Source organism: Centruroides vittatus, unplaced genomic scaffold (genome assembly GCF_030686945.1).
Source record: "Centruroides vittatus isolate TY-2023 unplaced genomic scaffold, ASM3068694v2 contig_18, whole genome shotgun sequence".
In the NCBI taxonomy this organism is placed as follows: Eukaryota; Metazoa; Arthropoda; class Arachnida; order Scorpiones; family Buthidae; genus Centruroides; species Centruroides vittatus.
The window spans coordinates 6,102,828-6,115,220 of NW_027121101.1; the positions used below are offsets into that span (position 1 = coordinate 6,102,828).

The 12,393-nt window shown below is 33.4% G+C and overlaps 1 protein-coding gene and 2 non-coding genes across 4 annotated transcripts; 2 read left to right on the forward strand and 1 right to left on the reverse strand.

Moving 5' to 3' along the window:
- Positions 1-3,528: 3,528 nt before the first annotated feature.
- Positions 3,529-4,423, reverse strand: LOC136969726 (ubiquitin-conjugating enzyme E2 K-like). 2 transcript variants are annotated; one of them, XM_067264009.1, is made up of 2 exons: positions 3,923-4,423; positions 3,789-3,857 (listed from the first exon to the last, which is right to left on the reverse strand). In XM_067264009.1, the coding sequence occupies exons 1-2, from the start codon at positions 4,386-4,388 to the stop codon at positions 3,850-3,852; spliced, it is 474 nt and encodes a 157-aa protein (XP_067120110.1). In that variant the 5' UTR covers positions 4,389-4,423; the 3' UTR covers positions 3,789-3,849. The 2 variants fall into 2 exon arrangements, with proteins under 2 accessions (XP_067120109.1, XP_067120110.1); XM_067264008.1 differs by having other exon boundaries at positions 3,529-4,423.
- Positions 4,424-7,249: 2,826 nt separating this feature from the next.
- TRNAT-UGU (transfer RNA threonine (anticodon UGU)) lies at positions 7,250-7,323 on the forward strand. The gene has a single exon. It is a non-coding gene; the product is annotated as a tRNA-Thr (tRNA).
- A 432-nt stretch (positions 7,324-7,755) lies between these two features.
- On the forward strand, positions 7,756-7,829 carry TRNAT-AGU (transfer RNA threonine (anticodon AGU)). Its single transcript has one exon. It is a non-coding gene; the product is annotated as a tRNA-Thr (tRNA).
- Positions 7,830-12,393: the final 4,564 nt, after the last annotated feature.

Sequence of the window (12,393 nt, forward strand, 5' to 3'; positions counted from 1 at the left end):
CACTCTCCTCTTTCTCGAAAACCATAATATCCCTTTAAAGTCTAGTGTGTGTTTTTTTCGGACTGAATTATCGGTTAGCTACCGGTTTAATTGTTATTATTGAAATCATGTACTGTACGTGACAGACTCGTTTGATTCTGGCACGTAGATGACATATTCTTGCGCCGTTTCTCATTCTTGTAACATAACAGGTCGAAAACTTAGTAAAAATAAGTAAACATCGAAGAAGTTTTACGTGAAGAGATTAATGAAAACTGGTTAAAAACATTATAAAAAAGTATAAACAAGTTAATTAATTATAAAAGGAAGAAAAAATTATGTGTTAATATGTAAATTAGAAGACAAGTAAAAGATAAACGCGAAAATTCAGTAAAAATATGTAATAATACTAATTAATGTAAAAAGTACAATAGATGAGTATTAGAAAAGAATATTTTATTCCATAAAAAAGCAAAAACAAAATTTTAATATGTGAATGACATTAAGAAAATCTGGTGAAAACCAACATCATCAGTGAAGGCTAAGTGCCATTCAGTGCACTATCGGGAAATTTTAACTGTAAATATATGTATTCTAATAAAGTATGTGAATTAGTTACAGTACACATTCTCTAAAGAAAATACTGTAGGTCTATAGTAGAATAAATTGCACTTCCCCACAGTTAAACTTTGCCCCGAATTGCCGTTGTGATAAACCATTTTCACTTTCTCTGATAACTTTAACACCATCTTCTAACCACAGCACTCGAAATTCGTATTTCTGACATTTTCCAAGAAACTGAAATGAATTTCCTTTATAGCTAGACTAATTCGTTAACACCCGCACCTAATTTCAAGACTGGGAGAAGTGCTCGAGGTGGGTTCGAACAAGACTTTTGACCGATTCATTATATTAAAAGGGGGAAACGTTCAAATGGGTTGGAACAATACTTTAGACCAGATACATTCGCAGTATTAAGTAGACCAGATACTGTAATAAGTGGAAGTAGTCGCTTAATACAGTTATTGTATGTTGTTTCAGATCAAAAATTGATTCCTGTGGTCGCGTTATACAGGTGGTCGTTTAATACATGTAACTTAAACGAAGACTCTATGCATAAACTATTTACTGCCAGAAACTTTAGTCTGTTTTGACAGTTGACCAATGTAAGTGGTTGCCTAGGCAGTTTTTACTCTATATAATAAAATCTATTGATTAAAAAATATAGTGGATAATATTTATGACATCGGAAAGCAAGATAATTAATTTTACTGATGTCAAATCCGCGCATTAGAAGTTTAGAATGATTAAATTAATTTGATATAAAAAATCCCATTAAAAACGATTAAGCGTTAATCGCGCGTCATTAAAGGTGTATTAAAATTGCTATAAAATTTTTTCACACAGGTAAAAACTTCTGAAAAACTGTAAACTTTAAGAACACGTGAAAAAAAATTTCAAAACGCCCGATTTATTTGTAACGCTATGTAATCTGCCCGAGTTAACACGGGTTCGGGCAGTAAAACATAAATTAATTAAATTTTAATAAATAATTGATTAAATTTAACCAGTTGCTTAATTAAACGCATTCGACTGTACATGTAAACGCACTTATAAACAAATTCCAAATTCTTTTGTTGCAATTATCAAGTCTTATATGGCACAACTTGTAATAAAATCATTAGTCATTGCTAATGGAAAATGTTTAATGTATTGTAAAAACAAAGGATAGTGGAGGTTCTCAGGTGTTAAGATTTATGACAGCGATAACAGATGTTACTCATTAGTTGTTCCTAGAATTTCAGACCATTGTTCTTTGAAACATTTTTAAAATTTCTCACTTTTACTGTTGCTTTTCTTGGGTGAGGTTGTGTTTTGTGCTGGTTGGCGAAGGTGTTGGATTTTTTCTGCAAAGTTCACAGTTTTGTTCTACTATTTACCAGGTAAGTTTATCATAATCATATCCCTATTTCCTTTATTTCCGCTAATTGTTTTATTTCGCGTAAGGTAAATAAAATGACATTTTAAATATTGCTTTTTTTATCTGATTTTATATTAAAAAAGAAGTGGTGACGTTGTCTTTTCCCTATGTGGCATGTCATTTGAGTATTTCTTAGCCGCGAGATTGTCATTAACCATTCCGAACAATGTTCCTATTATCTGGTAATGACAGATCTATAAGAAGTCACTCAGTAATTAACGACCATTTCAGATTTATTTCCATTTACGTTAATTATGAAAATTGGTGGTAATTACTATATTTGTTTTTATTTCATCTGTTTTTTATAAGTTACTATTATTTTGTATGAAATGTCACAACAAAACTCTAGAGCAATGTTTCACAAAGTAACAACTTAAAATTAAAATGGGGAATGCCTGGACAAGGTCAGGGAATTTGCAAAAAATTTACAAAATGTTAAAATGGACTCGAGTTTCATAAAGTGCACACATTGTGACATTTTAGAATTTATTTTGTTTGTTCATAGAATTTTATACATTTATTTAATTTCTCTTTCCAAAACAGTGATAATTAATGGTTGTTTTTATAATTAAACAAACTATTTAATGACAAAAAATATACAAATAATTCATTTATTTTGATCAAAAATAATAATTTTCTACAGAGAAAATAAAAAATATATCAATTTTATACTTTTATAAAGTAATTTATCACCCAATTAAAAATAAATTATACATTTGTTTGTTTTCACTATATTACACCTGTTTTTCAAAAATAGTCAAGCTTAAGCTAGTAATTTCATTAAATATTACTTTATTAATATCAAAATGTTTAATTTATGCTTTATTTTTACGTCACCATTTACCTCAGACAACAATACTTTTAGTAAACAATTATCACCGGTGATAATTGTTTACTAAATTGTCATTTGAAACTGTCATTTATTTTTCTTTACTTGACATTAACTTAAATGATACGGTATATTGTTTACAATGTGTAAGAATGTGTGATTCATTATACATCTATCTCATTTTTCATATATTTCATTTTCTTTACATTGTTTACAGAGACACAAACACAAAATGATATCTGAAAGTATCGACATTTCGTGATGCATGTCTTGTATCAGCAATATTCTTTATGAAAAAGATGTTATAATTAAAACAACTAATGGTGAAGTGGCTGATATACACTTAAATCATTGAAAAACCATTAACAATATAATGCATTTATTTAACATTCTGAAACATTTTGGCAATGTAGCATATTTATAAAAAGATTTTTCTCCATGGGCTTGGTTTTTTTTTTTTTTTTAAACTCTTTCCGCCCTGTGGGCACTAAGAGGGCCTCTTTTAGTAGGCCCATTATGGTTCGGCCAGGCCCACAATGGGGCGACCGGGTGGTGAGGGACGGGGCCCGACATATCCGAACGGACCACCCCCCGAAAAATTCCTGGGGATTATTCGACCCGTTCGGATTCGATCCCGGGTCCCCCAGAGCGGTAGGCTGCCACCTTTACCGCTCGGCCATCCGGCCGTCTCTCCATGGGCTAATGATGAGTTTAATTTATTTAAAAAATCAATCACCACAATTGTTTATTAGGATCTTAACATTTTAATTTAGAGCAGTTGTTAAAATTACAGTTGAGAAATATAAAAATGCAAATAAATTTTTAAGTTTAAATTAAAGTAACCAACAAGGTTACTGCCAGGTGTCTGATATGCTAAATGGAAGATACTTCAATATGCATTCTAAATCAGAAAATAACTTTTTTTTATCAGTTAAATTTATTTTTTGGCGTAAAATTTTTAAGTCCTATAAGGATAATTTATTAAACTGTAAATATTATCTAGCTGAATAATGTTTCTATTGCCATTTCAAGATCCCAGGAACATGATGATAAGGCCACTCTAGCTCTGTGCTCATCTATTCCCATATCCACCAACCTCTTTATCTTTACATTAAATTCTGGTGTATTTGAAGGTGCTCCAGCATAAACTTCAGCCCAATGTTTTGCAGTAAGTTTAAACATTTCTGGATTTTCTTTAAATTGTTTTGCTACAACAACATCTTGAGGATCATCTGGTTCTGCTGCTGCTAGCAATACTTGTAATGATAGAAGTACAGTTCTTAATGTCATGGCAGCAGCCCATTGGTCTTTCAGTATATCTAAACATATTGCTCCAGTTACAGAACTAATATTTGGATGCCATATCTTTGTAACAAATCGAACCTTAGGAGGATTAAAAGGATAAGTTTCTGGAACTTTGATTTGTAAAACAAAATTACCACCTTCGTATGGAGTATCAGGAGGACCAGCTATTTCTCCTTTAAGTTCAGTATAATTATCATTTACAAGTTCTACTCTGATAGCACACTTAGCAACCTCTTCACTTTTAACAACTTCTTTAAATTCCCGTTTAATTCTTTGAACAGATATGTTCGCCATTTCTCAATAGTCTCCAGAAATGCTTTTCTCTTTTATTTACTAAAATTTCTTTCGGCAATTTAACAATTATAACCGGTGATAATTGTTTAATAAAAGTATTGTTGTCTGATGATTTCCGCTTGTCTTGTGTGAACTGCTTCGAAGTCGGAGAAAATTGAGTATTTGCACTTGTAGTGCTACTCAACTATGTATTATTATTATTATTTTATTTTCTCGGTTTCCTTTTTGTATGTATCGGATTTTCTTGGTTTGTACCATGTCGCGTGGATTTTTGTTATGACGTCACCATAGGATACGTGAAAAGCCTTCTGATTGGTCCAGAGTGGGACAGTAATTGAAGCGGACTTCCGGAGAGCGGGAAGTATAAATTGAGGAACTCTCACGATTTAGGACACTTTTTGTTGTTCTTGGATTCGTCGAGGAAGGTCGGAAGAGGAAAGGTCAGCAACAGGGCCGGATTTACCAATCCAGGGGCCCTGGGCACAAATTCGGTGTGGGTCCCCCCCTTTAAGAGTAAGCAAATTTGATGATTTAGAAAATTTACACAAAATACTGTACTTTCAATTAGATTTGAACTAGGAAGTTGTAAATTTCATTTAAAAATAAGGTTATTGTAAACATACATATATTTTATTGTGTAAAACTAATTATTTTAATTTAACTGAAAAATACCTATGTGAAATTTTTTCCCGAAATTTTCCGATGTTTCATAGGTTTTTTCCCGGGTTTGGTTTTCTCTGCCTGTTGCCCTCATGATTAGGCCACACTAGGCTGTCGCGGTAATAGAAAAAAAATTATGTTTAAACATAATTTTGTTTAGTTTTGTGGGGGCCCTGGGCACAGGCCCCAAATGCCCTTATGTAAATCCGGCCCTGACCACGTTACCAAAATATTCAAAAATGAAAACTTAAAGGACATTTCTTCTTCGAGCACGAACGTCACATGGTCACCGATATCATTGCAAAAATAACACGATTATTATCCGAAATTAATATAACGTTTATTCTATAGCTAATATTTCCGTAGAATAAGTAGCCTATAATTAATTATTATGCCTTTGTGTCCTTTCTATCTTAATTTAAATTTATTTTGTATACACCTGAAATGTAAAGAAGTTCGGAAATACAGAATTTGTAAGAATTTTTAATTTATTGTCGTGAAATGATTGTGTTTTAATTAATTTTAATTATAATTGTACCAAAAAATGTTTTTATTGTTAATTGTAGAAAGTGTCGTTTAAAGGCCTGCTGAGGAGGGACGAACAAGTCCGAAACACAAGTTTAAAGTGTATGTGTTCAGGTGAACTAAATAAAAAACATTATTTTTGATCTGTAAGACTAAATATCTGCATCCATATTTTCCAGTATAATAAGTCCTGTTAATATATAAAAAGTAGGCCGGATGGCCGAGCGGTCAAGGTGGCAGCCTACCGCTCTGGGGGACCCGAGATCGAATCCGAACGGGTCGAATAATCCCCAGGAATTTTTCGGGGGTGGTCCGTTCGGAGATGTCGGGCCCCGTCCTTCACCACCCGGTCGCCCCATTGTGGGCTTGGCCGAACCCATAATGGGTCTACTAAAAGAGGCCCTCTTAGTGCCCACAGGGCGGAAAGAATTAATATATATATATATATATAAAGTACTAGTATACTAAATAAATTTAAATTAAGTAGCCTATACTTCACATCGGAACTTAAAACGAATATAAACATAATTTCATCTGGATTAAACAAAAATTGTAGAAGTTTTAAGAAATTCAAACAGACATACAGCTTTTATATTAGTAATGAAAAACTACATTTTGACCTCTGTCATGTGATGAACCACATTGTTGTAGTTCAGATCCTTTTAAGACGTAATCAGGATATAATAATTGTACAAAATAAAAAAGTGTTGCATATGCCCATCAAAAACAGACAAAGAAAATATGCCATTAAATGCAGACATCAAAAAACAAAGAGCTCGTCCGGGAATTGAACCCGGGACCACTCGCACCCTAAGCGAAAATCATACCAAGTAAAATTTTTATACCAAGTAAAGTTTGTAAATGTCATTTCCTCAATATTTATTTCTGTCTAAAAACATTTTAAAGAAATTTTTTATGAAAATTTAATTGTTTTGTCATGCTCGACGAGATCATTTCTATTTGTAAATAGTTTCACAAGATGAAATCAAAATTTTCACAAATAAACTATAACTATAGTAACAACACAAAAACACAAGAACACTACTTATATTCTGCAGAAGAAAAAACATTGTCCGAAAAAAATCTACAACGTTGACTTGTGAGTACGATACGGATCAGATTGATCTGAGCACACTATAAATAAAAAATCATATCGCTGAGAGTAAAGATGACAACTAACCCTCAAGACTCGGCTCGTACGCGATTAAAAAAGTATTGGTATATTGAGGGTTAAATACTATACTTACCGTTTAAACTCTGATTTTAACTTCTTTATAATAATTCAACAAAATCTAGAAAATAGCTAAATTTGAGATGAAATCATTTAGATTTTGATCCCTTATCTAGTTGCCTAAATCCCAAATCTTGGAATAAAGAAAACAATTTAGATTTTTATGAAAACAAATAGATTCTGAAAGTGGCAGTCTTGCCCAACATGTGATACAGATTTCAAGGTTTTGACTTAAAATAAAATGGCGGTCGATAGTACCCGTCGTTGCCACCAAGAGCACTGTATCAAACATAACAGCCATTCTACAAACAATATTCTAGCTCGTTGGTGAAAACTGAGTTTTATAATTATTTAAAATATAAAAATATTTTTTAAACAGAAATCATAACATTTTGAAATTTCCATTCTACCAACGAAACGCGCGCGGAAAACGATAACATCGAATGGCGCCGTAGCTTAGTTGGTTAAAGCGACTGTCTTGTAAACAGGAGATCGCGAGTTCAAATCTCGTCGGTGCCTCGATTTCTTTTTTTTTTGTTTCTATTTGCTATTTCGATTTAGAACGACTTCGTTGTAACTGGAATGCGGTTAACGTTTAAATTTGCAGAGAAAATTACATCTTGTAGTTTATCTTAGTAGTCTGATCCTAGGTTGTGGATAAAAGCTATCTGGCATATTGCGATCTATTCTGTTACGACATCGAACTTCACGTCGGATCGCGTATCTGTGTTGAAAACTGTCCGACCCACATCGACATTTAATCAATTATCGATATGTTGATGCACAATTTGTCGTTACAAAATTCGATATTAATCAAACCATTTTCCGAAACTTGTTATCTGTTGTTTTTCGGAAATGTTGTCGTAACCGAGTGATAGATAAGCTATGAAAAATATTGGAAACACAAGATTACTTATTGAAACAAGCTAACAAATCACTGATGTGTATAGGGGCGCCGTGGCTTAGTTGGTTAAAGCGCCTGTCTAGTAAACAGGAGATCGCGAGTTCGAATCTCGTCGGTGCCTCGATTTTTTTTGTTGTGTGTATTTGCTACTTCAATTCTATTCCATATTATATGACTAATGTCAATAATAATTGTCTAAATCTCAAATCTAGGAATAAACAACTCAATTTAGATTTTTATGATGAAAAAAAAATTCTTAAGTGACAATTCTGTCCAATTCAGTGTTTTGACTTAAAATAAAATGGCGGTCGATAGTACCCGTCGTTGCCACCAAGAGCGTTGTATCTAAGGTCACAGCCACTCTATGTAGATTATTCTAGCTCGTTGCGTAAGACGTATGTTTACATTTTTATCCATTAATCCAATTATTTGTCCAAAATATTCGCCTTAAACTTCATGAGATTGCTTCGATCATTTTTGCGTAATAAATTCCTTTGTGATTTTGTAATTTTTTTTAACTTTGTTACTTTTTAACATCTAATAATTTTCACTTTGTTTACAAATAATTTCTAGATTACTTTTAGGAATGTTTTTTTTTTTTTTTTTTGTTTGTTTGATATAATGGCTTACAACAAAACAAATTGTTAATATACCTACCTATAATTTCTAACAATATAAAACTGTTTATATTTTCTTATATCATAAATGAGGAGGGCTAGGTCTTGGGCATTGAAGGGTCCTTTACCGTATTCTGTTTGAAGACTAAAATTTCTGGCTCACCCAGAAAACTCCATGTGGCCACATGGAGTTTTCTGGGTTTTCTTCACGTTAGTAACACCTATTTAGAGGTCAGTTTCCTCAAAAAGTCCTCCCGGGAGGCATCCTCCTGGGCTGATCGCCTACATATCGCGTTGATGTAACCAAATAAACCAAACTAAAATTTGTATTTTTATGTATAAAATAATAACAGATAAACAAAAAGAAAATATACAATTTACATCAACGTCACACCAGAATCCAATTTTGCATTTTCTCACGCTGGAGGCATTAAGAATCTTTAGACGTTACTTGCCAAGAAGTGACAATTGCGAAGTTAATGTTTTCAAGGCGTTTATGATCGTTGAAAAAGAAAGTCGAGACAGTTAAGTGCTCAAACAAACAACACTAAACGAATTTTTCAGTTTTTCATATACGGAGTAATTGTAAATGGAAGACACAATGTATTGTAAGCCTATACTACTGTATAACGCACTACTGTATTTTCCTAATTGTAGTTTTGTTTTTTTCCAACTTCGCTTTAGTCGTCACATTGGATAACTCGACACATTTTCACTTCCCCTTGGGATGTCGACTTATGCGGACTCGACTGTATTTAAAAATTCTTTGGTATTTGAAATAAAACTCGCCACATGCCAAGTATTACAAAGAAATTCATATTTCAGTAATAGCGAGGTTGAGGCTGAAGTTTTAAACGCGAAAACGTGTACGTCGGACGTTCAGCGCCGCTTTCCTGTAAGCCTAGAAGTTTGGCAATGGCGTTTAGAAAGTCAATGGAATCGTGCTCGACATTCAAAACGCCATGGTCAAACTTCTAGGCTTACAGGAAAGCAGCGCTGAACGTCCGACGTACACGTTTTTCGCGTTTAATTCTTCGGCCTCAACCTCGCTAATGTATCCATAGATCTGTCTTCTCCGAATCCACCAGTGGCGTGCCGTCATTGAAAGCGGTGGAAGCGCCGCATCCACCTTCCAATGACCGTCCCTTGTATTTTCTAAAATATAAATTTTCATATTTTGACGTTCAAAGTACGTTAAAATATGAAAATTTAGAATTATAATACTTTGAATTAATTAAAATTAATATTTTATTATAACTGCATTATGTATCTTATTAAAAAATTCTATACTACATGTGAAAAAACGATAAGATTGCTATTGTATATTCGAATATCAGTGGCGGAATGGAAGCGCTTCCGAGACAGCTTTCACGGCGAGAATAACTGAATGGTGTAAAGCAGCCAGAGGGCATTGGCGCATGCGCTTTACAGAGCACCAAACTCAACCGGTTTAGCTGGTGGAAACTACACACGTGTAACGCTTCCAACGATTCTATCCCTTAGCCACTGGCAGGGAGCTATCTGACTAAGTGAATTGGTTAAGATTTAACAAGTAAAGAGTATTCAATGTTATTTTTATGTACTTTTTTTGCAAAATTATATTTAATTACAGTATAATTTTAAAAAAATTATAATTATGTTGACAGATTTTCAGACAAAATCTTTAGAATTTTTATCATTTAGATGTTTTTCATAATATTAAAATTATTAACAATTTTTCCAAGCGTGATTTAATTCTTTAAATTAAGTAAATTTTATGGGAAATTTTTTGATTTATCTAAATTACGTAGCGAATCGCAATATTCTTGTCCGGACTATGTTGACAAGTAACTCTTAAACATAAAACATATTACAATTAATGTCTATCCAAACAAAGACATACTAAAAGAATTATATGATTTAATATCATTAATTTTTACGGTACCATCTACCAGTGGGTCTGCTGAGCGCAGTTTTTCGACTACGGAACGAATTCATACATTGGCCAGAAACACTCGGTGGGAGGAAAAATTGTCGCTAGCGTTGCTTTCGATAGAAAAAGTGGTTTTAAATACGTCGATGGAGTCGACGACCAGCGACTTTTATGATAAAGTAATTAACGACTTTGCGGAAAAAATCGCCAAATAGAGTGTTTATAAAAAATTAAAAAAATAAGTTTTTCTATCATTCTTTGTATCGTATCAATTTGTATTATGTATGTATTATTTGTATTTTAGAACTAAATTACATAAATTGTTTATTTTTGTCATTTCCAGTATTTGTTTAAAACTTTTATGGAAATGTGATGTACCGAACAGGTCTGACCCGTCACGAAAGACGCGAAAAAACGGTTAATTTAGAGAAAAATTTATTAGTTTAAAAAAACAGGTAAAAGTCGTTTGTATCGGACACCCATTGTTTATATCAAACTGCAAGGCAGAAACCATAAATAGCGGAAGGAAGTCGTCCTATGATCGGTGGAAGATCGAATTCATCTTCGATTATGACTTTTCTCACTCTCCAGGTAAGTCTCGTTACGTTTAGTAACCAGGGACCAACCACTCGGAAAGCGTGATTGAGGAAGAACGACCAATCAAAATGAATGAAAGAACGGAGATTGATATAATCTCCGACAACCGAGGACACCTCGCACTCGGTTAACGTTCCGAATAACCAAAACGCCGTGTGCCAACGCGCAAAAAAAAAAAAAAGAAAAAAAATACAATTTATCATCTATTGTGCCAACCTGTAACCCGTGCCACTTCGGACTTAGACTGTGTCCCCGACTCCAACGGACGAAGTTTCCCCGTGCCTTACAGACTCGTCAACGCCACTGTCCCGGGGCTACCTTCGATCGACCATCGAAGAACCACATCGACGCTCAGGACGTCCGAACGGCTGATTGTCCTAAAGCAAACTATTTTGTACATAGTGTATGTTTATTTTATGTTAAAATAAACGGTTTTTGTCAGATACTTGTCTTTGTCTCTACAGGCACCACCCATGTACGAATGGACCCTAGACCATTACTGACGCGCAATTAACTGATTGCCCCTGGAAGTCGGCTTCTTACAGAAACACAGCTTCCCTCTCATCAAATGTCACGGCACGCCACTGGAATCCACCTAAAATATAAATGGAATCTTGAAGATATGTACGTAATAGCTGATGATGAAAAATGCATTTAACACCTTATATGAGAGGAAAAGTAGTTAACAAACTCTTGAAACAATTTTCATTGTTTGGAAATTGTTTGAACTCCATCAATGCCGTAACATTTACATTTGCTAAGTCAATGAGAGAAATAAGATCTCCTAAATGAGATTTTTTCCTTATAATAATACATCATAAACAACCCATTTAAGTGTACTTATCACAACGAATGATTCACCAGAAATAACTAAATATTTAAAACTTATAAACTTTGACAGTTTGTTTATAGTAAGTCGACAAAAATCTTTACTTTTCTCCACGATACCAATATAATTATTATTGATAAATCTAAAGGAAACCAAGTAGTAATGAATTATGTTATTTTCATATCAGAAGCAACATACAAACAAACGTACTTGATGGAAATTTCTTCTTTGTAATCATAGTGTTTGCATAATCGATGTATTTTAATTCAATTAAAAATGTTAATCTTACATCCAGAATGTTAATCTTACAACACTTGTTTTTTTTTATTTCTTCAATATTAAACATTAAAAAACATTAACAACATTAACAAACATTAAATCATGCAAGAGGTAGAATGGCATGCCTATCCTACAGCAATGAAATATATATAATTGGCGTCTATGATGGTTTTTCGAAATTGCCCATATTTCAGAAATATAATCCAGAAGAGGACAGTTGGACTATCTTACCTGCTATAGATACTCCTAGTAGTCATATGGGAGCCGAAGTAAGTCGAAAATTTGTTTTAACAATATTTTATTCCTACATAATTAGTGTCGTAACTAAAAATTTTAGTTTGGTTTATTTGGTTACGTCAACGCGATATGTAGGCGATCAGCCCAGGAGGATGCCTCCCGGGAGGACTTTTTGAGGAAACTGACCTCTAAATAGGTGTTACTAACGTGAAGA

Coding starts and splice junctions, on each gene's coding strand:
- LOC136969726 (XM_067264008.1), bottom strand. CDS start 4,388: ATGGCGAACATATCTGTTCAAAGAATTAAACGGGAATTTAAAGAAGTT.